Here is a 25740-nt window from a genome sequence, read left to right on the forward strand (position 1 = left end):
AACTTTGCATCTAAGTCAGATCTTTCAAGATTTGTTCCAGAATAAATATGGCACGGATGACAGTAACTTTGTCTTTGAAATAAAGTCGTGCAGTTTGGTTTCCTCGGTCCAGGCTTCAGGGACTGGACTGCTCCGCTTTAGCTCAGAAGCAAAGGCAGGAATTCGACTGAAAGATAAACTCATTTCCTGCTGCCTGGCTTGTGAAAGGCACGGACGATAAATGTCCTGCTGTCTGGTGTGTCAAAAAAAGGACATGCAGAAGAAACAGGCGCGGTCTTGTGTTGATAAGTCCCTTTAAAACGCTGCGGTTAGTGTCCTTGCCAACCTGTAGCTCGGCTCCACTGTTAGGCTTCGTTTCTATGGACACCGTTACCCCAGGCTACGCGAAATGGAAGCGAACACAGGGCTGAGACGCTTCCACCAATCACAGCACGGCAAGGCCGTTAAACGCTTTTGAATCAGCCAATCGGGAGAGAGGGAGAGTGTGCCCAGCGGAAGAACGCCTGTCCAAGATTCTGGGCTGCTAAGAGAAAGAATTAGCCACCGGGCTAACTAACGGAGGGATTAGTCTTAAACGATATAACTGCACGTTTGGGATTTTGAATGTTTATTTTTTTCGGATGGTAAGAAAGCCTTCTTTCTTGCTCGCACACGGAGCAGTTACGCTGTCAAGCCAGTTAGAGAGAGATAACCCGTGACATTATCGTTAGTTAGCTAGCTGAGCTAGATTAAGTTAGTATTTATGGCTAGCTAGTGAGGGAAGGTCGCGAATGTAACTTTGCCGCATCCATTCGACTAGTGACCTTCTTGTTTTGTCTCGGCTTTGTTTCCTTTTGCAGCTTTGTATTGTATATGTGATGCAGTCAGCTGACGTGCCAACCAGCTGGCAAGCTAACTCAGCTAACTGTATTGTTAACTTTACCTTTCTCCTGGCCAACAGAAAGTCCGGCGATGGTAATTAGGCTTAGAACAACACAAGCGTGCATTTCGTGGCTCTCGAGTGCACGACGGTGTCCTCTTGGTGTTGGTGTGCTTTCATTGTAGTTAGCTTACTAAGGATAGCTCAGAAGGGCTTGGTTAATGTTGGTGTTCTGCAACATGACCTCCGAGTGTTTGACAAGTAAACCGATACACCAGGAACACGTTTTCTGAGCCATAATCACAGATACAGCCCCCCAGTGGGTCTGCTTGGAGTTTGAAGGTGTATGTCTCACAGGGAGGACAGCAAACTATAAGATTGGTTTTCAGTCCTGGTGCTGTAGTGGGTTTGCCTGCTCCATCACCAGTGGTGGACAGTAACTAAGTTAATGTAATTCGTTACTGTACTTCAGTAGTTTTTTCATGTATCTGTACTTTACTTAAGTATTTCCATTTTAGGTGACTTTTTACTTTCACTCCACTACTTTTCAAAGTCTAATATCTTACTTTTTACTCCACTACACATCGTTCCTTTTGGTTTTTGTGTGTATAAAAACCTAAAATGTCAAAACAAAAGAAGTGCAAAGCAAGAACATCAATGATGGAACTAACCTAACCTGTAAATAGACCACAGTATAGAAATATGTACACATATACAGTTGTAACTGGCATGTTTCTTTTTTTCTGAATTCATACAAACACTTTCATTTTATAGTAAATTAGTTTTGGTTCGTTTATGTTTATGAACAGAGGCCTACAGATCAATATAGTAAAGGAAAACGTATTTGTGATCCTGTGTTTAAAGCAAGTTTTTATTCAACTTGTAACTAATTTACAAAGTAATCTGAAACTTTGCTTGTGTGTAAAAGTGATTTCAGAGCCACTCGGTTCTCCCTGATGGAAACTGTTTACCTTCAGTGTTTTGTGCTTATGATCATTTTAATAGACGTCAGCGTCACTAATTAATGACGTTCTATTAAAAGACTGGTTTAACAAGAGAGACGCTGGAGGACTTTCACCTGAAATGAGTTCATGAAGCCAGTCTTGTTGCAAAAATGATAACAGGACATCAGAGCCAGAATTACTCTTTTAGTACTTAAGTACACTTGAAAGCCAAATACTTTTGTACTTTTACTCAAGTTGAGGTCTAGAGTAAGGACTTCTACTTTTACTGGAGTAATATTTTACCTTTGTCTATCACACTCAGTTCAAACTAGAATGCACTTGTTGGAGGACCGATGAATTGAATCAGATGAATTGGAGCAGTTTGGGAGGACTCCGGGAGCAAAGCCGAGAAGCACTATAAGCAGTCTTCAAATTGTTAGATCGTTTTTGGTGGTCATGATCTGTAGGTACACATAAATGGTGAACAAGTGAACAAGTCAAAAAACTAACTTCCTAAGTGTGTAAGCAAAGGCAGATTGGTATGTTGTGCATTGCAGAGGAACTTACCAACTCAGATTTCGTTTCAGTGGTGGTGCTAGGAACCAGTGGTCACAATGTCAGCAACACACACACAGCCATTTTATTTGCTGTCCAAAACCACCGGTGAACCTACACGTTTTTAAATGTAATGTTGAGAATGGTGAAATGGTGGTAAATCAGAAAAAGTAAAACGACGTCAGGCATCACACCGTGTATCCATAACCTTTTGTGTCGTGAATTCTAAAAGGAGTCGTTAAACTCTTGGGATGTCTGGTTCCTATCACCAACGTTTCACATCAGACTGCTCTGAATGAATTTGCTTATGTCTTAATCATTTATTTATTATTTATTTATGGGGTTCCTCTTTAATTTTTTTTCCTTTGTAGCCCAGGAAAACAGTATTTTCAGATATCCTATTCTGGGATTTAATTCTAATAATATTATTTTAAAGGGGATAGAAAGGGAGATGGCAGTCTTACACAGAAGATGATCTTTGTTAGTTTTTTTGACTCATTTTCCTTTACATCCCCCTTCAAGTTGAGCCTTGTCTGTTAGATGTTACGCTGCCTGTCTGTATGTCATGTGCTCACATATCTCTTTGTATAATCCAAGGTGGTTTGTGTCAGTGTATTTTGTTTTTTCCAGAAAAAAGCAATGAAAACCAGCTCCTCCTCACCGCTACATGTGCATGTGAATGACAGTACACCCGTGCATGTGCATGTAAAGAAGGGCACAAAGAACAGCCCCACAACGGCAGCCCAGGTTCGACATTCTCACCTTGCTTGTAAAATTTTTAAAAACGATGACCAGTGTTAATGTTCAGTGGTGTCCTGGTGCACAACAGAAAGACTGATGAGAAGTGAAGTGTAATCATTTCAGGAGGGCTGCCACAAATTATTAGCTTTTCATATTGCAGGCAAAAACAAAAGGTGGCTTACGCCCAATTGCTAAAGTTAAGACGAGGGTGCCATGGATTCCTCCAGGGAAAGTCTCAACACGAGAGGCATCATACAAGTGGGAGGTTAGTTAAGCAAAAACAAAAAACTCAACATTTATGTAGATTTATTCAAGGTATGTGCAATGGAGAGAAAGACCTCTTTATTAATCTTAAATTTGAATGAATCGTGTAGGGGCCCACCCATCGCTTGGAGATCACCCCTCTGCCTGAGGCAGGATCTGCTCAGTCGGCTCTCCGGATGGAGGACCTCTCCACTGATGAAGAGGAAGCGCTGCATGGGCGAATCAACCAGTATGAGAGGAAGATCGACAGCTTGATGACAGAGGTCAGCTCGCTGAAGAATGAGGTAGGGAGACAGACTGCAAAAACAAAGTGAATCAGAGAATAGGATCACATCTGGAACCGTCACTGCACTGTGTGTCCAGAACAGGTAGAGGTGGGCAACGTGGCAAAAATAGCTTGAATACTTGAAGACATTTCCATGGAATACTTATCATGGTATATGATTTTTCTGAGGTTTGATAAGTTCAATAATATCAGTCGACTGCACACAATCACCAGTAGGGCCATTTTTTTTCAAATTCTGGTAAAAACTGTGCATTGAGTGATTTTATGATGTTAATTCAGCTAAAAACTGTGTACAATTAGCTGAAACTGGTCAGGCCAAAAATGTAGTGTATCATAGTAGAATTTAAACTTCTGATAGTTTTAGTGTTTCAGTATGTATCACAGTGTATTACAGTGTGTGTGTGTGTGTGTGTGTGTGTGTGTGTGTGTGTGTGTGTGTGTATATATATATATATATATATATATATATATATATATATATATATATATATATATATATATATATATATATATATATCATTTATTTATTTATTTGTTTATTTATTTTTGTAATAAAACCATTTTAGATACTTTTTGCAGGTATGGCTTAAGATGGCTTTTTATTCTGGGATGTCCCTTTTACTGTTTTTAACAACCAAACTAAATCTGAAAAACACTTATTGTGCAAAATAGTAAAAACAAAATTAAGCCATATACACCAATCAGAGACACTTATTGTTCATTTTAACAGTTCCATTGCCATGCTGGTGGACTTTGTAGTTCCACAGTTACATACTGTAGTCAGCTGGTTTCTTTTTCTTTTTGTTACTCTCCTTTTTTCAAGCTAGAGGATGACAAACACGAACTGTTCAGCAACAGAGTTACTGTCTCTGACATAACATCTACAAGGTGGGCCAGCAGCATAGGAGTGTCTAATAGAGTGGACAGTGAGTGGACACAGTGTTTAAAACTGCATCAGTGTCACTGCAGTGCTGATAATGAATCACTCCTCAAATAATATATGCTCTGTAGTGGTCCTGCCCGTTGAAGAACAGGGTATAAGGGGGCTAACAAAGTCTGCAGAGAAACAGATGGACTACAGTCTGTAGATGTGTGCTTGTATGGTAAGTGGAGCTGATAAAATGGTCAATGAGTGTACAAACGAAGGAGGTGGTTTTAACGGTATGGCTGATGGGTGCATAAATAAAGCCAGCGTCAAAATTGCTTGCTAACACTAGAGCCGTGCGCCTGGCAAAAACTGCTAATTTTGTTTCACAGCTGAAGTTGGCGTCTTATTTGCCAGATTTATGTTTGAATTTTCTGTTCCACCTTAGATGGAGCCACAGTTCGAATAAGAAGCAAACTCCAATATATTCAAATATATTAAAGAAGAATGCTCAAAAAGTGCAAGTGGAGATGCTAAAATCTGAACTGAGGTTAATGACTTCAAGATGGGGTCACAAATGTATGGGAGAACTGTGTCACAACAGGTATTTACATTTTATGAGCTAGAAGGTAAATAAATGAAATTCATCTGGACACCATCCATGAATATGTAGTAGGTCAGGTCCACATTAATTCTCCTTCGCAATTTTCAGGCCCTACAGCACTGCATTTAAAAACAGCAAAGACTGTATCATTCAGGATCCTGTGGAGCCCATGGGCATTAGAGCTATAGTGCCTTGTCCCTATGAACCCACTGATAATAACCGAAGACTGCTTGCTGAAAGGGTCTCAGTTTTGCTCATTCTATGGATTCTTCAGGGTCAAATCCTCAGTTAAGACCATATCAAGATTGGTCAGGTATGCCAATGCAAGGGCATCAGCTCACTCATGAAGTTTACTATAAGATGCCAAAATGATCTTGTCTGTGTTTTACCCACGTAGACATCAAATTTATGCAATTATGGTACTTTTTGGATATTTATGTTTCGATTATTAGGCTGACTATGGTCCCATATGGTAGATCCAGCCATGGTATCACTGATAGATGTTTTTCTGTCTATCTTTGCAGGTAGAGTTGCGTAAGAAGGAACAGTTGCTGGAGCGTCAGTCAGAAAAGCTGAGCGCCTCACAGCGTGTTATTGCTGAGCAGGAGGAGGAGCTTGCTGAGGTTGCCAAAGAGCTGGAGATCACAGAGCGGGAGAACACTCTTCTCCGAGAGTCCATGGAGAAAATACTGGAGGAAAATGATTATGGCAGGTGGGAATCTCTGGGAATCTCATTTGGTTGGAATGATAAATTATTTCTACACGGATATCCAAAAGTGTCCAGACACCCTAACTCAGATTAGTAAATTCGGCTGTTTTAAGGTACACTCTTCACTGATACAGACATTCAGTTGTGCACACAAACACAGAGCTTGTATATTCTTTACAGAAAAGCATTGCCAATAGAATGAGATTCTCTGAAGCAGCACATTAATGCTGTGTGTCAGCCAGAGGGGCACTGGGCTGTGGAGCAGTTGAAATGTGTTCTCTCGGGTAATGGAGCATCATCTAGTACCTTTAGGATGAGTTAAGAGTGCTGTTTGTGATCTAAAACTATCAATCATCCAACATCAGGACCTAACCTCACTAATGCTTATAGCTGAATACAGTCACATTCTCACAGCAATGTTCCAAGGTTGCATAAGAGTAGAGGCACTTACTGGATAAACTCCCTATTAAGGCCCTTGATTTCAGCAGAAACACTGGATGAACAGGTGTTTAAAAACTTTTGGAAATATAATTTATATGTAGTTTGTCGTCCAATTGTTAAACAGTTACGGTGGCATATTTTTACTCCATTTCTCTATGGTCAGGTTGGAAAGGGAGGGCCTGCAGCTGGAGAAGGATGTGCTCCTGAAGAAGCTGTTGGAGGCAGAGCTGGACAGCAATGCAGCTGCCAAGCAGGTGTCAGCCCTGCGTGATACAGTCAGCAGGATGTCCAGGAGTGTGAGTGTGAGGACAAGTAATTTGTACATTTATCAGAATAGAGCAGATTAAAAAACAGAAGAGTATGCACTGTGGTGTTATGGGAAAGGTATAATGTAATGTTCATTATATGAGAACTCTGTTAAAGTGTTGTATTACATATTACTGACTTCCTTAATTAAGCCAATTCCTACTCTTACATAATCATTTATCACAATTATTTAAGATGATTGCAGCTGTTTTCCGCAGTCATAATCATTTCATGACAAGTAGAGTGTAAAATGGGAATGTTTTTCTTTTTTTTAAGCTAGTGCTGTTTTTTTTTTGCATGCATGCTTGTAGAATTTAATTTTGCTCACATTGTAACATGATGGTTGAGACATGAATCTGTGTAACTGTAGACACTGTGATTGTATGCGTGCACTATATTGTGAAGTATATTACTTCATATCAGTACAGCCTACCGTTAGCTGCGAATCAAGCCAACTATGAAGCAATAATGGCTGATCAGCTGACTTGCCTGCTTTAGCCTTACACTTTAATGGTTACATAAAATTCAAATTTATTATTATTATTATTTTGATTATTATTATTATTATTATTATTATTATTAATTGTCAAATAAATATCACAATCATGACAGACCTTAAAGTAATAATGTGATAATTAAGGAATAGAAGATGAGAAGGAGTGCATAATTGCTTGTAAAATAGTAATAAAATTGTAACTGTGATTCGGTTCATTCATCAGTTCTGCATTATAATGAAGAAAGTGAAGCAAAGAAGCCCCAAACATTGTATCAAATCTGTTTTAGTATTGCCAAAGAAAGTTACACATACAGCCATAAACTATTGCAATGTCATTTTGCAAAGTCAGATTTTTCAATGCGTCAGTATTTGCCAGAGTGCTTTGTTCTGGTCAGTGTGTAAAGCATTTCTCATCTAGTTTGCTAAAATGTATTCTATTCATAGGTCTAAAAGCTTGTTTGCAGGCAACAACAGGTTCAGAATTCAATGTAATTTAATATAACGTTAAAGTGGCTTATAGAGGTTTTTAATGTATCTATTTTATGCTTTTGTTTGACATAGAAAGTTAGATGCTGTGTGCATAAATGTCGCTTAACACTTTAATGGAAATTTTGCACCTGTTGCATGTACAGAATCTTTAAGCAAGGATGGCTTCTATAGATCCTTTTTATATGTGTGTACAGGAGAAAAGAATGTCGGGGTCGGACTCCTCACTCCTGGCTCGGCAGAAGGATCTCCTACTGCAGAAGTTGGAGACGTTTGAGAGCACTAACCGAACGCTTCGCCGTCTTTTGAGGGAGCAGCATGGGCGTGAGGTACCATCTTTCTTCCAGCAGGAGGCAGTCTTTTCTTAGCAAAGAAGAATGTGCATTTCATTCCAGTCATTATGATTCTCACCTTCATTTTCATCTGACAGATGGACTCACTTCGACTGTTGGAGCAGAAAGATTCCCTCCTGAAGAAGCTTACTGAGGTTGAAGCAGAGAACTCAGTATGTCTCTTTGTTTTCTATAGAAATATACATTAATAACTAGTATGCTTATGGCATCTTTACTGTATAACACCAAAATGTTGCCAGGTTAAACACTCACAACATCTCTCTACTGTAGCGTCTTCAAATGAAGCTTCAGGACAAAGATAAAGAAGTCAGTCAACTGACCTCCCTTTTAGAGAATGAAAAGGTAATCTGTGAACATGCAATTTCCAGCACATTTACATATGCAGGTAAATTGATAAAGTTTCTTATGAATTCACATTTTCTGTGACAGGAGAACTCAAAGACCACGAGTGAGCTTTCCAAAGTCCTGGAGTCAACCCGAGCTCATCTGCAGGGCCAGCTACGCAACAAAGAAGCAGAGAACAACCGTCTTGCAGTACAGATTAGGGTATTGTATACGTCCCTGTTTTAATAGTAAATCATTTGCATTTTTTTTCCATTTTTTAAAAACACGATAAATCAGATATAGTGCAGTGCATCTCTTGACCTAGTAACAGATGCTTTTGTTGTAGAATTTGGAGCGAGCGGCAAATCAGCAGCAGGGGGAGCTGGAGCACCTGCAGGAGCAGTTGAAGGAGCTGAAACAGCGGGCAGAGGTGGATAAAGAAGCCTTGAAGAAAGCCACACGGGCCCAAAAACAGAGAGCAGAGCGCAGTGAAGATACTGCGGGACAGCTCAGTGCCCAGCTGGCAGAACTGGTGAGTGAGCCAAAAGCTTCTGAAATTTAATTTGGGTAGAATTAATTTTAAGGATAAGAGTGGGTAATTCTGAATGTATATTAGAACATATATAAATGTATATCAGAAATATTTTGTTTGTTTGTGTAGATCAAATTAGCTTAAGTTTAACTTTCTCTGTCGTAATTGACCTGCAGGAATCTCAGCTGGCAGATGCTGTTTCAGCTGCAGAGAACTGGAGCAGTCGGCATGCAAAAGAGCTGAAGGATAAGGGACAACTAGAGATAGAAATCACGCTCCTGAACAAGTGAGCGCTATTTTTTATAATGGCTAATCGTTAATTAAAACCCAACATACTGTTGAAACAGTCTTAATTTACATTGCAAACACCCTTATAAGTATTCCATACATGTTCTTTCAGCCGAATCACAGACTTGACTGAGCAGTTGCGCTCACAGGAGGAGAAGGCACGTGCTGAGAGAGATGGACATTTGGACCGCTTGCACAGCTTGACTACAGAGAGCACTACACTTAGACTGGAGAACCAGAGCCTAAAGGTGGGGCTGATCTGGTCTACTATAATAAAAAGAACTTAAACGGCATTCCAATCATTTGTCTAATGTTCTGCATAATTCAATCATTGACCTGTAGATAAAATCATTCAGGGTGATTTGATGTGAAACTTACCGACTTGGATATCTTTATGGTGGTAGTGATAGGAATCAAGACACACACTGTCTTCATTGTGTCTTTGAAGTTTTGATATGTGATGTTGATGGTAGTAAATCTAAAACAAGTTTTGTTTAGTAAGACTTTGCCTTACAATCCTGCATGTACCTCTGCGGAATGGATTTAAAAAGTATATGTTTCAGGCCAAATGTGATCTCAAAACTATTGTGAAACATTGCCTGAAGCATCAATAACATTAATAACATTTCATGTGTTAAATAAATAAATGGATGGATGGATACATAGACAGACAGATGAATAGCTAGCTTGATAGAGAAAGAAAGAAAGAACGAATGAACGAACTTTATTGATCCTGAAGGGAAATTGCAGTGTGTCAGTAGCAAGACATACGGTTGCACATAAACTTACTATACTATGCAGAAAATAAAAATTTGAAATAAAAATAGATTAGTTAAAGTGAGTTAAAGTGAAAGAGTAGAAATAAAAGTAAGAGAGTAGAAATAAAAGTAAGAGAGTAGAAATAAAAGTATATCTGTTTGCATATTTACATGGCATATGACTAATTGATTGTATTTACTATTGGTTGCCTCACAGCGAGAAGGGCCTGGGTTCGATTCCCCGGCCGGGTAACCGGGGTCCTCTCTGTGTGGAGTTTGTATGTTTTCCCCGTGTCTGCGTGGGTTTCTTCCGGGTTCTCCGGTTTCCTCCCACAGTCCAAAGACATGCAGTCAGGCCGATTGGGCATGCTAAATTGCCCCTGGGTGTGAGTGTGTGAGTGACTGTCTGCCCTGCGATGGGCTGGCGACCTGTCCAGGGTGTATCCTGCCTTCCGCCCAATGACCACTGGGATAGGGTCCAGCACCAAACTGCGTTCTTTGACACAGTGCAGCTGTAACAGATGGCCACTAAATGTGCTTCTGTGTTTATTACGTGTAGTGTGCAGGGGGGTGTGAGGTGTTGTCCAAGATGGCTAACAGCTTGTTGAGCGTGCTTTGTTCTGCTGCAACCTCCAAAGAGTCCAGCCTGATGCTAAATGAATGCTTAGGACATTTGTCTGGAATTAGCAACATAGCTAACAAATAAACATTACTCAGCACTGCTCCCTGCGTGTTGGAGCACTCTTATGTTATGCCAGTGTTGCCTTACTGTTTAATTTAATGACTATGGAAAATTATTATTAGAGTCAGCTTAACTGGTTATGATCATCTCAAATAGGTGCGATTGGGATTAGGCAATTGTAATAATTGTGACAGGCCTATTTGTATGACTGGTTTCTATCACAACTGCAGTGAATAATTTGGACCCTGTACATTTCTTTGAAGTAGAGCATTTTGCATCAAAGCACTCAATCACTTTATTTACATCATAACTCTTTAATTAAATTGAAATTTTTAAAAAATTAGCAGAGTTACCCTTTAAGTTTATTATAGCCTAAAACTAGGCTGAATGTTTGTTCTGGAAGCCAACCCACCAGTTAAACTACCTGTGTCAGAACTAGGTGGGCTACTGCATTTGATTGATTTGATGGTACACCTTCTTTAACATTTGTTTCTCCAGGCCACTCTGTCTGCGCTGGAGGAGAAGCTGTCCTTATCTCGGTCTGAGGTGGATCAGGTCAAAGCCTCTGTGAAGCAGTATGAAAGTTTAGTGGAGAGTTACAAAGTCCAGGTGTGCTCATCGTGCTGATGCATACTCATACGCACACATTCAGCTTCATAAATAGCAAACAAATGCTGGTAACACATTTGCTCATTTATAAACAAGCATTACTGGCGTGTTTTACCACTTGTGCTATGTCAGGCGTGGCCATGCAATTCTCATTTAAAAGTGCCACTATTGATTCATTGATTCATAACACAGTCCTGCAATGAAGAACATTGGAACCATTCTGACAGTAATTTTCCTGGTAAGAAGTTGATGTGGATTAAATTGTATTTTCTACAAATGTTTTCAAACTTGTTTGGTCCCACATGCAACACAATGTACACACTCAGCTGAAGAACTAATATATACCAGCAACACGTTTTGATCTGTTTGAAAACATCAGCATAGTAATACTTCCAACTGCTGTTGTGCGAGAACAGAGGAGAAGAAAATGACATGCTTGAGACTTTCAGATGGACAGATTTTACTGGCACTGTGGTTAAAACAGCCTGTTGTTTCTTCATCAAAATCAGTGTTTGGCAAATCTGCCTCATGCGAATGGAAAGTAGGTTTGGAAGTTGGAATCCAAATCAGTGAAGAGTGATTAGAGATTCTAATTACGATTGAGTAGATTTATTGCAAGCAGTTTACTTTTATTTTTCAGTTTACAATGGATTTTACAAATGGATTTTTTACTAACTGATATTTAATATTTGGTTTGCACATTTGAAAATTGAATGTTAAATATTAAACACAAATATTAATCAAAATGTATTTGTTTTGAATATACCAATTGGTTAACTTATGTTGGTAAAACTTATTACTACAGTAATGATTGCAGTTAACTATTATTGGTCAGTACTTCTTCCATTCAAATTTGTAGCTTGACTTTGTGTGGTTCATTAATATATATGAGCTCACTTACATGTCAATTCTGTTTGGCTCTTGCTCAGGACACTGGTGAAAATACTGTGGCATTATAAAACACTGGCGCACTAATCAACACCATGGTGACGTAATGGATAGCTCTTATTTACCGTAACACACATTTTTCCTAACTGTGCGCTGCTGCTGCTGCGTTTTATGAATCTGGCCCACAATTATAAGAGGAGTCAATTAATGAGCGAAGAGGCTTTAACAGCACAAGGACATTTTTATGGTATAAGGCAGAAGGAGCACAACTTGTGAACTGCACATCTAGCCCAAAACATAATGGATTTGTATGGGCATGTGTATGTCTTTAGGTGCAGAAGACACGTGCGGAGGCAGATGAGTACAGTGTGCGTCTGCAGCAGGCTGAGAGGGAGGCACGAGTGGTGAGAGAAGACCTGGATCAGGAGATTGAGCAGGTCAGGAAGCAGCTGCTGAGTCGCCTAACGGAGCTGGAGCCTCTGCCTGAGGCCCTGAGACTCTCCGAGCTCCAGCTGCAAGAGGCACAGGAGAAGGAGCATGTACAAGAGAGGAAGAGTGCTGAGCTTTCTACTGCCCTCGCAGACCTGCGCATAAAGGTGTGTGAATGTGTATTGTTTTTGTACGTTTTCATTGTCCTGACTTTGTAGATAAACAGGGCTAACCTATGAAGTCAGGACAAACGTGGTGCATTAATGATTACCATTAAATGTTACCAAAAACTGATGGATAATGATGAGCAAACAAGAATTTTGTCTTTAAAATTATATGATCTGATGAGTCATGCTTGGTATGACCACGGACATTAACAAACACAGTTAAAAGGCCAGTTTTGATTTCAGGTTAACTTTAAAACTGACAGGACAAAAACGTTTCTTTTAGGGTTAAAACACACTGAATGACATTCATAGCCAAGTAGCATAATACATTTTGTAACTACCTAGTAGACAGTGATAGGATCTTATATAATCAAAGCATAAACCTAAACGACATCTGGTGAGCTACATCCCTAAGTTTTTACATTCTTTAAGTTTCGGCACTTTATTTGAGTTTAAGTAAACAATCTTATCTGTGTGTGTGTGTGTGTGTGTGTGTGTATATATATGTATCAAATAACACATCCTAGATCTGAATGAATGAAATATTCTCATTGAATACTTTGTTCTGTACAAAGTTGAATGTGCTGACAACAAAATCACACAAAAATCATCAATGGAAATCAAATGTATTAACCAATGGAGGCCTGGATTTGGAGTCACACACAAAATTAAAGTGGAAATACACACTACAGCCTGATCCAACTTTGATGTAATGTCCTTAAAACAAGTCAAAATGAGGCTCAGTATTGTGTGTGTGGCCTCCACATGCCTGTATGACATCCCTACAATGCCTGGGCATGCTCCTGATGTGTTATTTGAGTGTTCCCTTTATTTTTATATATATATATATATATATATATATATATATATATATATATATATATATATATATATATACACATATACACAGTGGTGCTTGAAAGTTTCTGAACCCTTTAGAATTTTCTATATTTCTGCATAAATTTGACCTAAAACATCATCAAATTTTCACATAGGTCCTAAAGGTAGATAGTGTAACTTAGAAGTTACCCTGGGGTCCTTTGTGACCTCGGCAACTTTTACACACCTTGCTCTTGGAGTGATCTTTGTTGGTCGCCACTCCTGAGGAGGGAAACGATGGTCTTTAATTTCCTCCATTTGTACACAAACTGTCTGACTGAGGATTGGTGGAGTCCAAATTCTTTAGAGACGGTTTTGTAACCTTTTCCAGCCTGATGAGCATCAACAACTCTTTTTCTGAGGTCCTCAGAAATCTCCTTTGTACGGGCAACGATACACTTCCATAAACATGTGTTGTGAAGAGCAGATCTTTGATAGATCCTTGTTCTTTAAATAAATGATCATTTGGATCATTTTCCTCAATAAACAAATGACCAAGTATAATATTTTTGTGTCATTTGTTTAGCTGGGTTCTCTTTATCTACTTTCAAGACTTTGAAAATCTGTTGATGTTTTAGTTCATAATTATGCAGAAATATAGAAAATTCTAAACCTGCTGGACATAAAGCTGTAATGTAATGTATGTTTTTTTGTGCAGGTAGAGCAGCAGGGCACCCAGATGGAGATGGCACAGCATAAGAACATGGTGTTACTTGAGGAGAACAAGCAGTTCCAGCACAAGCTGGAGGCCCTCAATAGGTAATTCACCATGACTGATGGGCAACTCATACAGCAGCAAACATCAAATAAGTTCAAGCAGTATAACAGAGCCATAATTTTTAAACAAATAAGAGGTGTGCAGTGTGCAGCTTTTTTGAAGCTTTGTCTCCATTTTTCATTTTTGTAACCAGAAAGTTGGAGGAGGTCAACACACAAAATGGAGATCTCATGCAGGTCATAGCAAAACGAGAGGAAACCATTCTAAACAACCAGGTGCGTCTAGAGGAGAAGTCACGGGAGTGCACTATTTTGACCCGGCAATTGGAAGAAGCTCTGGAAGATGCTAGACGACAGGTCTGTATGTTTGAAATAAAGGACTTCTTAATCTTTAGGGTTCTTTTGACCGCCTAACCTCAGTATGTTCATAGTTTATTTGTTTGGCTGGCAGAATGACTTCCAGAGTTGTGCATTGTGTCCTGTTAGTTTAGTGAAACGTCTCTTTCACAATTGTTATGTCTAATATGACTTTTAACAGGTGTCCCATACCAGAGAACGTGCTGCTTCTAAAGAACGTACCACTCAGTCCAAGGTGGTAGACCTGGAGACACAGCTGAGTAGAACCTCCTCAGAGCTCAACCAGCTGCGACGAGCCAAAGAAGAAGTGAGTACAAAACATTTTAATTGTGGACATGACCCTGTCATGTTAGACGACTGGCTACAAACTATCTAAATGCTTGTCTCCAAAAGTGGCTGTTATTATGCCATACAATGCAGCATGTTTGCTAACTGTATTACATGCAGTTGAATAAATAGAGATTAGAGTCTGACTAATATTCAATAATGTTTTCATGTATAACTGCAAAAATATCATTGCTAAAGCACCAGTAATTACAGACTTTTTTGGGTGTCGCACTGCCAGTATGCAAACTTAGATGACGGGGCAAAACCTGGGGCCCACCTGTTTAATTATATGACAGCAAGCAGTACAAAGTGAACTGGTAACTTTAACACAAACGACCATCATGGTTGAAATAACAAAAGCGTGGAAATTCCGAACTTAATTTTTAGCATGAAAATAATGTTTTAACAACATTTTATGACGATAGCTAAAAGGTAATTCACATAAACCTTAACTGCGAACGATGTCTGATTAGCTATATCCCCAAGTGCTATAGTATTTACATTCTCAAGTTACCACACTTTATTTGAGTTTAAGTAAACAATCTTATCTTTAGGTAAAGCAATGTGCAACCAAAATCCCTGATGTATAAAATTTAAATCAAAATATTTGATATAAAAATCCAAAAATATTAAAAACATATCAGCCAGTATTATTGTTGATCAGAATTTATAGTCACTTAAAAGTTTTTGATATGAAATTTTTTTCATATCAGTCAGACCATAGTAGGAATACAAACACATCATTTTAAGTCTAAAATGGAACAGCAGTGCAACAATGTGATCTCTGACTCCTTTTAACTACTGTACTGTAGCAACTTCACATATGTGACATCTTCACAGAATAAACAGATTTATTGGCAGATTTAGCAATGATAACCAAGCAATGCGGGATATAGCAATATGTCCATTGTTATTGAATTGAGTGCATTTGCCAAGCTGCACTGTCTGCTCTCTCAGGCGGAGAGGAGGTTCCAGAGCCGTTTGCAGGATGTTAAAGACCGTCTGGAGCAGTCAGACAGTACCAACCGCAGTCTGCAGAACTATGTCCAGTTCCTCAAAGCTTCCTATGCCAGCGTGTTTGGAGAATCTGCTCTTACCAGTTCCTCCCTCCGAGCCCACTCGCAGATCTGAGAGCTGCATTAGATCTTAGCTGAGGTGACTAAAAACACACACGCACATAAGAGTGTATACTGTATACACTGTATGTATGACCTGAGTTTATGTGGACACTCATTTTATGTATGTGAGAACCAAAGACTCTATTCTCACGGCTTCCTCTTTCTACTACACATGATCCCTTCTAGTATTATCGCTGGATAATATGAAGAGGAATAATTCATTTTTAGTCAAGAATAATTTTGCTGCTTTACAAATAGTTGCTTCTTTTAAGATCCTATGCATTTAACTATATTACTCACTGAATTCAGTAGTTCTGCACCCCTGCAAAGTATTCACAGAATAATGTGATAATCTATATTACCAATCTGATTTCAGTCCTTTAAATAACAGTTCATGAATAGTTTACATTCTAATATACAGAGAAAAGTCCAATTACATAAACATTAAATAATACCTCTTTTGTGTCATAGAATTTGTAGAGATTAGGCCTGAAAGGTGACTCCTGGATATGGGACTAAAACTAGGGTAATATTTTCCATTAGGCCATTCCTTTTTATATTCATTTGGCCATCACTGATGTGGTTTATATAACTTTCTTGGTTGCTGTCAGAATAAGGTACTGTATTTAAACATAATCTTCAGAATGTGTTCACATAAATTATTTATTTCTGTGAAAGTTTGCAATCTACCTGTCATGACAAAGATCCACTGAAAATCTGCAGTTTCATGTTGTCATTAGTGGTGGGCACTATGGCAAAAATGTAACACAACAATACTTCAGGAAATTTTCACAATACACAATGTGTAGCACTATATTTAGTTTTTCTGAGGTTGGATGAGTTGGAACTCGTGCAAAAAAAATGCATCAGAGGTGCAGTTTTCAAAAATACTGTCAAAAACAATGAAAGCCTTGATTCTTATTGTTTCAAATACTGCACTGCACTAAATCCTATTACCCAAGCCTAATTATTCTGGCTTTTGGTCAGTTTTCTTTACATAAGATTATATCCACATCTATGATGATGCCTAGAAAAGCATTTTGTGATGTAATTTATCACAATATTTATAAATATTGTCATATTGCCCACCCCTGGTCATCATTCAAGTCCCATCCTCAGCGAGGCTATATATGAGGGTATTCACTCAGGGTAATGCCAGGTTTTGAAGATGTTACCACCTACTTTTAACTGAGGTGATTTTAGGTAACTAGTGGACTGTTCCGGAGGGTTCTGACTGAAGAATTCATCAATGGGTGCTACTGTATTTTGTTTTTGTTTTTTGTTTTTTTACACACTTCACAATGTATGTAGCTATACATATCATATACATTCATTTATTGAAGTTACACTTGCACTTTTACTATAGGCTGTTGCAGTTTATCAGATGATGTGAAATAACAAAACAATATCTCATACTGTTGTCTGTTTATAGATTAAATAGATTAGAAGCTGTAATTTGATCAGTGTATTTTATATATATGAAGTGTATAGATTTTTATTGATGTATATTAAAAAGCTTTTTTATGTTTGAACAGAGAATGTGTCTGTGTGGTTGGGGAAATTAAACAGAGGCCATCAACCTCAAAATAGTGTGAGGAGTATGCGGCCATATGTCCACGTATTCTAAAAAGGGAGAAGCAGGTAATTTACCACTTTAATGCATAAATTACTAAAAACACATCCAGATTTTTAAAGACATTTTTATTACTCAGCAGAGCATAAAATGCTTTAAATTCCACTATGGACATCATGCATTAAGAATAGAAACAAGTAAGAAGTATACTTTTCCCCAGTTAGGTCAAATTTTATGTATGCATACACAAAGTGTGGACTAGTATGTCTGAGAAAATGGTTGCGTTCCTGTTACTGCCTGGCATCTTGGACTGAGTGTTTGCACTGAAAAAGCAAACTGAATTCACACCAGTGGTTAATGTTACCTCATGATAAAGTGGTTTGGAGGTTGCTCACATCTAATTTACCAGGAAAATTGCCTCAGATCAGTTGTCCAGGGTTAAAGCTTACTCAACCAGGAAAGAATATAAGTCATCAAAACAGAACTGTAATGTGCCGCTTAAGTTACATGCATTATGTTTAACATTGCTCTTTAACTCAAGATACTTCAGTCTTCAGCAAGGTCAGTCTGTTTTTCAGAAGACGCTGATGTTTCAGCTGAAGACGTTGATTTCTTCAGCTTCATGGCCTTCACAGCAGACTGCAAAACCAACGCTTTCCTTTGCCATTTCATAGCCTTGTGTGACTGCTCTGACAGTTCTTTTTGGTACTTTTTTATTTGAAGTTGAGCAGTAAGCAATTTTAGTTTATAAAAATTTTCAATTGTTTGAAGGCGTTCCTCACAATCACACATGCTTCTTGGGGTCTCTGTGAGTGTAGCTGATGTTTCTTGCTTTTCGGTTAGATTTCCAGGCTTTTTTACATCTTGCGCTTCCTGTAATTAACAAGGAGAAAAGCTTGTTAATAGCTGTAGAATTAATGCACATGATATTTGTAGACAATTTACACATGGACAGTTAATGTACATATCTTCTGTCCTTTGGGTTTCAAAATAAAAGCACAAATTCTACAGTTTGCTCCATCTGTAATAATACTTATGATACTCTGTGTCCAAAAGTATCCAGACACCCTTTTAATTGGTGAACCTTAAGTACTTTAGTACATTGCTGACACTGCCTTTCAGCTTGTATAATCCCCACTGAAAAGCACGGAGCAATAGAGCATCCGCACATGAGCCTAAGGTCACCACAACCAAAGCCAAGTGTCAGCTAGAGGGGTATAAAACTCCCCAGCATTGGGCTGTAGAGCAGTGGAACTGCATTCTCTGGAGTGATGGTGTATCAGCCAACACCTTTGGGATGAGTGGGAATGGCGTTTGTGGTCCAGAATAAATCATCCAACCTGACCTCATTCATGCTTTTGTTATGTTCAAACATCTAGTTTAAAGTCTTCTTAGAAGATTAGAAGCTGTTACTGCAGCAAAGGGGGACTAACTTCCTACTAATACACTTAATGTCAGAAGAAACGCTGGATGAGCAGGGATCCACTATTTTTGGACATATAATGTAACTCAACTTCTATAACACAAATATACTGTGTAAAATTAAGTAAGAATCAATGTGGTGGCATTACTAGCCAATAAAAACGTACCATAAACTCAGCTGGAGAAAAAACAGTGGGAATTGCATCTGGAAGTAGATGAGCTGAACCATCAAAGCACTCTGGGCTGAAATGAGCAGAGCATAATACCGAAGATTCTGATGGAGTCCACCCTTCAGGTTTTCCCATGTTGGCTATCCACTGCTGAAGATACCCCTCCTTCTGGGGAAAGCTGAGGAAAATAACATCATTAGTATGATGACAAAATAGTCATATTAAAGCAGAGTGGGGAACTCTGGTCCTGCAGGGCTGGATTCCTGTATGGTTGGACCATGAGAGCAGGGAAATGACCAAAACGTGCTGGTCTCCAGCATTCAGTTCCCCACCTCCGACCCCTGTCTTAATGGGTCATTCTATGGAATGGTTCAATACACTGTCCCTCCCTAATGAATATCCAGTCATATGCTAAATTTTGGGTGCCCAGTTCTTTACAGAGAACACACTTTTTAATGCACTGTTTATAGCTGAATTTAATGTATTGGGGAAAATTGTAAAACCTGGCTTGTGCAAAAGTTATGGCACATTGTTTTATTTTTTCCCCAAGATGTTAAACCAAAAGTGCAAAACCAGCCTGTTTGCTGCAACCGAGCAATTATATATATATATATTTTTAAATTACATTGATCTATTTGTCCTTGGTAGTGGCGCTCATGGTTTCATGACTAATGCAGTACAACACAGTACAGACATTTAACATTTTTTCACTAAAAACTGAGTAAATGAGTCCAAGTGTGCATCCAACTATGTGAATATTGGAAGAGAACTTCCAAAGAAAAGTGGATCTCTAGTTATTTAGATAAAATGGCATTAGATTTAAAAGATGAAAATGGCCTAAGAGCTAAAACAGGCCTAAAAATACCGTTATTGCTCAGTCGGCAAAAAGAAGCAGTGGTATGTTTTAGTTTTGACATCAACTGAAACAAATGTATGAAACTAGGTATGCTGAAGCTGCCTAAACAGTCTTAATGTATTCTCAGAGAATTTCTAAATTATATTTAGTATGCAACATGAAAAATCTTAAAGGAGACATTCTAAGAGTTTTCTAACTCCCAGTGTGAATCACCTCTGTAGAATAATCTCAACATGAACTAAGAATGAAAGAGTCTCACTTGTAGAATGAGATGTCCGTGCTCACGGTGTTCCTGCAGGCTTCACATGTAGACATCTTGAAGGCAGTTGTTCCAAGTGAACAAGAAGGCTCTAGTGAGGAGGAATGGAGGTAGAGTCTGCTTTATAGCAGGCTAGTCAACATGGATTGGTCTGAACTGTCTGTGATAATGGGCAGTTGGTGATGTAATGGGCAATTGATACTGTTAAGATGTAGCCCATTTAGGCTGTCAATGTGTGATTTCATTTACATTTCAACTTTCTGTACCATTTCATTTATTTAGGAAAAACTATGGATTCGTGTAAACTTTTTAAAAACAATAATGAGATTATGAAAAATGTACCTTTATAATGTTAATATCATTTCCACATACTTCATGATACATTAATGTGCTAAATCTTTATTTTAAGTACACAAAAGCCTTGGAATTATAATACTTTACAGATGAACTGAAATAGCTGAATTGAAACGTAGGCTTAATATACATTTGTATTATCAGAAATTACAGATTATTGAAGTTCTGCCCAAATACAGCAGTTTCTCATGACCTTAAACCATAACCAATTTTGGCCTTGGCTTAATGCTTTATCTGAATACATTAATATACAGCTTTTATAATAATGCCATATTCTTAAAACTGGTCCATTAACTTTAGTAAAGGCAATGCTTATATATGGAACCATGATAACTCAAAGAACCATTTGAAATCCTAATGGTTCTTTTTTTATAGTAAAAAAGCCCGGCTGTGTATGGTTCTTTAAATAACCTTTTAAAAGGGGGTTTGCTATTGTTACATATCTTCTATCTTCTTTAGTTGATATTTGTAATTTGCTTCTCCTGTTTTATTCATCACCACAGAGACGTCCAAGAGTATCCAGGAGTAATTTGTTTTATTGTGCTTATTTTAGCTTCTGCACCGCCATTTGTGTGATATGCCAAGAGACTGTGGTGCCCTTAGACAGCAGAATCCAACAAAACTTACTGTCCAGCACATAGTGTCAGCACATTCCTGACAGGAAACACTGTCTGGAATTCAAATGTACTGCACTGTCAATGCTTTCTGACATAGCTCTTACCATTACTTTATAAACCACTATACGTGCTTCTAATTAGGACCTATATACTATACGTGCTTGTAATTTCGTGCATGAAAGAAAATTGTTCATAAATGTTTTTGTTCCTATTATATATATAGCCCTGCGTTGGGCTGGCGACCCATTCAGGGTGTATCCTGCCTTCTGCCCAATGACCGCTGGAATAGTCTCCAGCACAGATGTGCGTGTGTGTGTGTATATATATTAAACACTAACATATATACATATACATATATACATATACATATATATATACATATATATGTTTGTGTGTGTGTGTGTTTAAATGCCCTCCACGGTGAATCCTGATTTATTAATTCCGTTACAAATTTCCAAAGTCATCACAAATCCTTGTCAGATGCGACTCGGCATCTATCGATCGTCTTCGGAAACTTTCGGCGTGTTGCTGCGGCGCATGACGTCATTGCCTCCGAAGGCCTCATTCAGTTGGTCGCTTCAGGGAGACAGCTCGGTCAGATCGTTCGTACAACAGAGAGGCAGCAACCGCCTTGATCCAGTCCAGAAAAACAAAGCTGAACACCTTTTTTCCAGAGGTAAGAGGCTCCATAGGCTCCTTCGCTGCACGCTCGTGTGACACAAACTATATAAATATGCTTTTAATCCAGCTTTGCGTCGCCTCAGTTAATCAGCAGGACTGAATTGAATCGTAAGGCTTAGTACCGTTCCGTCTCACGGCATTAGCAACGGCCAGGGGCCCAGTCACTGTTCACCATAGCGATTCACACACTCACCTTCAGCACCGAGGGACGTGCCCACAAATGTTTCAGTTTTGCAGTTAGTAGTTAAATGAGTGTTTCTTATGTATTGCACAAGTCATATATTTAAGTCAGCTATCGTTAATTTAACACCGCGCGACGTTTTCGGGTCGGAGGGACGTCAAAGTTTGGCCGTTATCGTCCAATGCAGTTCAACGTAGTTAGCTAACGTACTAGTTAGACAGTTTAAGGTTATTTTGTTAACTGTGCCATCTACGGCGGCGTCCCAGTCTCTTGAAGCCAGAAACGAACTGTCTTTATCCGTCTGTCTGTCTGCCGTCAGGGCAGCGAGCTAGCTGTGTTAGTTAGCTAACTAGGTTAGCTAGCGCTTTAGCCAGCTGGGAGGCTAGTTGTTCAAACAGCTGCAGCTACGAAGCGAGACCGCTTTAGCGCTGCAAGGTAAACAGCGTTAGCGACATATGCACAGACTGGATCGGGGATACTCGGTACGATATACCACGGCCCTCGTTCCTGTTGTTTGCCGAGCTGTCTGTGTGTTTAAAATCGATATTTTCTGTCTGAGGATACCAGCTAGCTGTCTTTCGGCCATTGTAGGAGCCGCCCAGCAGGCAGCGGCTCTCCTCTTTCAATGAATTTAACTACAGAGGCGGCCTACAAACAGCTATTGCGGATTTTCTGCCCTTTGGACGCCTTATAAAAATCTGTTTTAAGCTTTAAACCGTCCCGTTTGAGGAAAAATGTTGACTGGTAATGTGCGCCCACTGAAAACGGCTCAGATGGACAGCATACAGATGCAGCATCTAATATGAAGGACGTGTAAATTAGTAACCTGAATCCCGTAACACACAAAAAACATGAAGCTTTTAATCAGAAGTGTTTCATGCTAATATGTCTGCAGATCAGGCGCAGGGTTTGCTTTTTACATGAACTCACGAATGAGTGTGAACAGCTGCCATCGCCCCTCAGCATTCCGTTCATACCGGAGTGATCTGGCTCGCATCCCTTTCTTAAGACGTTATCACAGTCCTTCATCTTTTATGAAGGCATCAAGTTTATATTTTGTTAGTGAGACCGAAGTTTGATTCCTTCCACACATGGTCGCCATCCTGCTGTGCCATCACGCTGACATGTCCACTAAGCCTGGCCAGTGACTGCAACACTGCTTCGAATGAGTGGATGGATGGATGAAAGACAAGAATCTTTTTTTTTTTGTGCTTGACACATTCTTAGCATGCAAAACTTGAGGACTGTTCACTGGAAGCCACACAAAGCTGTTTAATTCACCCGCAGAGAGCATGAATGTGGCGACATTCACAGTCATGCGCAGTTTCCCATAATCACACTCTCTAATCGAATTTCAGGCCTATTCTTGGCCGGGGGGCCGTGGTAGAGAGGCAAGTTAGCCAGTATGTTAGGGGTTACTACCCCTGTGCTGCCTGGCATTTATATTATTTTATCTGGTATTTAGCAAAGTTGTCCGCCTGCATTGCAGACCAGCGTCTAGGGCAGCCAATATCGAGGAAGGACATCCAGCAAAGAATTCTCTCCTCCCTTTTCCTTTTCCTCTGAAGCTGATGTAATGCACACTGATGTCTGAAAAACTTTCTGAATGGGTGTGGTCCTTGAAGTCAGAGCGCTGGAACACGGGGTCCTCATCGGGGCCCTTGGGGTGATGCTGCTTCCTCATGTGCAGCTGTGCGTTCTGTAGCTGTTTAAGTGCACACCCTGTACAGTGTCAACATGACACTATTTCTCATCTCTGCTTTAAGGAAACATTTTCTGTCAGAAAATATTAAGCTGAAATAAGAACATGATCGATATTCAGATTTACTCAGAAGCTCAGTCTAAAGCAGCTGAGCTCAACCTTGTTTATTCCACTTACTTGCAAGTATATAAAGAGAGTGAAGTACAGATTAGATAGCAAAGCGTTCCCGTACATATTACAAATGTTGCACATATTGCATTTTAAAACTGGTTCGCACTCGCATAAACAACAGTACCTTTAACATACAGCAAGGTCATTTACGAACAAGCACAGTAAATTAGTGGGACGGCGTGGTGAAGTATGGCCACAACATAAGTCAGAGTCACTGTCCCCATTATTTAAATGAGCTGATATGTTTATGGTGGCTAGATGTTAACAGCCCCTGTGATACCATTGTAGCTGCATATCTGTAGTTAATTTTAAAGATGCATAGAAATTCCTAGTGACGTTAACAGTTTAACACAAGTGTGTTTGCTTTGCACCGTCATCATTGCAATGTTAATGGTAGCATCATGCCATAAAAAAGCTAAGCTGCGGGGACCATGGTGTATCAAGTAGATCTGCTCTGGTTTCATGTGACATTCGGCTGTAACCCCATCCATCAGCGGTCAGTTCCCTGTAAAGGACTGAGAGACTCCCTGATCTGTTTCTTTCCTGCATTGCCATTGTAGAATGTATCAGCTGTACTATTTGCATGAGCACACAGAAGCCGGATCCTTTTGTGGTGGAGCTTGCTTAACCTTGTGAATCCAGCTGTAGTGTTTTCCCCTTGTTGTCCTATTGTAATCAATTGACCTATCCTTTTTCGCCGAAGCTTTTTGAGAGCAGGGCAGAGATGGGTCAATTGACTGTTCTTTGACTGCCGTTGTTAAATGATGTGTTTTACTGATAACGTTATTTAACCTTGCGCCCTGTAACCAACACAGGCACCTGTTACCATGTCCAAGTTTATTAAACCCAAGCTTAAGGTAAAGTGTGTGAGATGTGTGCATTTGTGTGTGTGTGTTTGTTAGGTGTGGTTTGTGGTGGTGTAGCTTCAAAAAACGGTGTGGGGTCTGTAAGTTGGTGCGTAGCTTCTGGAATGTTAAGAGCAGGAAGGAAGGAGCAGAGCATAAGCTCATTCCTGCCTGCTGATGTTTTTCTTGCTGATGATTTTCTTGCTGAGAAATCGCATGGGCAGGGCAGGGACTTGGCTGAATCCCCACACGGCCTTACCACTGCGGCGCTGATGCGTCTGTCTGCCTGCACTGCAGCCATAGCCAGAGAGATGGAGCGACACATGCAGTCACGGGAGCGTTGTGCTTTTCTGATGCTTTTGCCTAGTCATACCTCTCGAGGCTCATGTACAGCTTTTTGAGAAGTTCATTTCAATTCAGTTTGGGCTGTGCTTGATAAAGCACAGTCACCAGGCAAAAGATAGAGATAAACAGACTGAGGTTTGTTGGTTTTATGATGTCTTTGTGTGTGTGTGTGTGTGTGTGTGTGTGTGTGTATGTATATATATATATTTATATATATATATATATATATATATATATATATATAATATAATATAATATAATTAGGTAGGCCTATCAGTCCTTTTTTTCCTTTTTTTTTTTTTAGACTAAGATTTCATGCATGCATGTTAATAATTCTTCCCAGACTACCTTGTTTTGCATGGTGTGTGGGTGTTTTCTGCATGATTTTGCAGTGTTTGGGAGAGGATTAAATCAGATACCCACTGATGCATTTTAACTCCTTTTTAATCCTGAATTTAATGCTGTGTTTTAGATGTTTGGAATGATGAAAAAAGGTATTTTCTTCACGCTCTGGATTTTTGCAGTAAATCTCTGTAACCATAAGTACTGCATGGAAGGAGCCTAGCTCTAGAAAGGGCTT

The 25740-nt window shown here is 39.3% G+C and overlaps 3 protein-coding genes across 4 annotated transcripts in view; 2 read left to right on the plus strand and 1 right to left on the minus strand.

The window, feature by feature from the left end:
• The first annotated feature begins 503 nt into the window (after positions 1-503).
• On the plus strand, positions 504-17494 carry odf2a (outer dense fiber of sperm tails 2a). Of its 2 annotated transcripts, none has more exons than XM_017714298.2 (19): positions 504-623; positions 2989-3105; positions 3260-3364; positions 3474-3647; positions 5643-5830; positions 6432-6570; positions 7754-7885; positions 7987-8061; positions 8180-8251; positions 8339-8455; positions 8580-8765; positions 8942-9051; positions 9166-9301; positions 10992-11102; positions 12323-12586; positions 14124-14224; positions 14377-14539; positions 14721-14846; positions 15824-17494. In XM_017714298.2, the coding sequence occupies exons 1-19, from the start codon at positions 621-623 to the stop codon at positions 15995-15997; spliced, it is 2493 nt and encodes an 830-aa protein (XP_017569787.1). In that variant the 5' UTR covers positions 504-620; the 3' UTR covers positions 15998-17494. The 2 variants fall into 2 exon arrangements, with proteins under 2 accessions (XP_017569787.1, XP_017569796.1); XM_017714307.2 differs by having other exon boundaries at positions 6432-6564.
• Positions 17495-17767: 273 nt separating this feature from the next.
• Positions 17768-21493, minus strand: si:dkey-228b2.6. The gene is made up of 3 exons (XM_037546289.1): positions 20265-21493; positions 19147-19327; positions 17768-18430 (listed from the first exon to the last, which is right to left on the minus strand). The coding sequence occupies exons 1-3, from the start codon at positions 20318-20320 to the stop codon at positions 18104-18106; spliced, it is 564 nt and encodes a 187-aa protein (XP_037402186.1). The 5' UTR covers positions 20321-21493; the 3' UTR covers positions 17768-18103.
• A 277-nt stretch (positions 21494-21770) lies between these two features.
• The window catches only part of sptan1 (spectrin alpha, non-erythrocytic 1), a 33776-nt gene continuing 29806 nt past the window's right edge, over positions 21771-25740 (plus strand). Inside the window, exon 1 of the mRNA XM_017714326.2 lies at positions 21771-21911. The gene's annotated coding sequence lies outside the window, so the exon portion shown is untranslated. The remainder of the gene's footprint in view (positions 21912-25740) is intronic.

Source organism: Pygocentrus nattereri, chromosome 16 (assembly GCF_015220715.1).
Source record: "Pygocentrus nattereri isolate fPygNat1 chromosome 16, fPygNat1.pri, whole genome shotgun sequence".
In the NCBI taxonomy this organism is placed as follows: domain Eukaryota; kingdom Metazoa; phylum Chordata; class Actinopteri; order Characiformes; family Serrasalmidae; genus Pygocentrus; species Pygocentrus nattereri.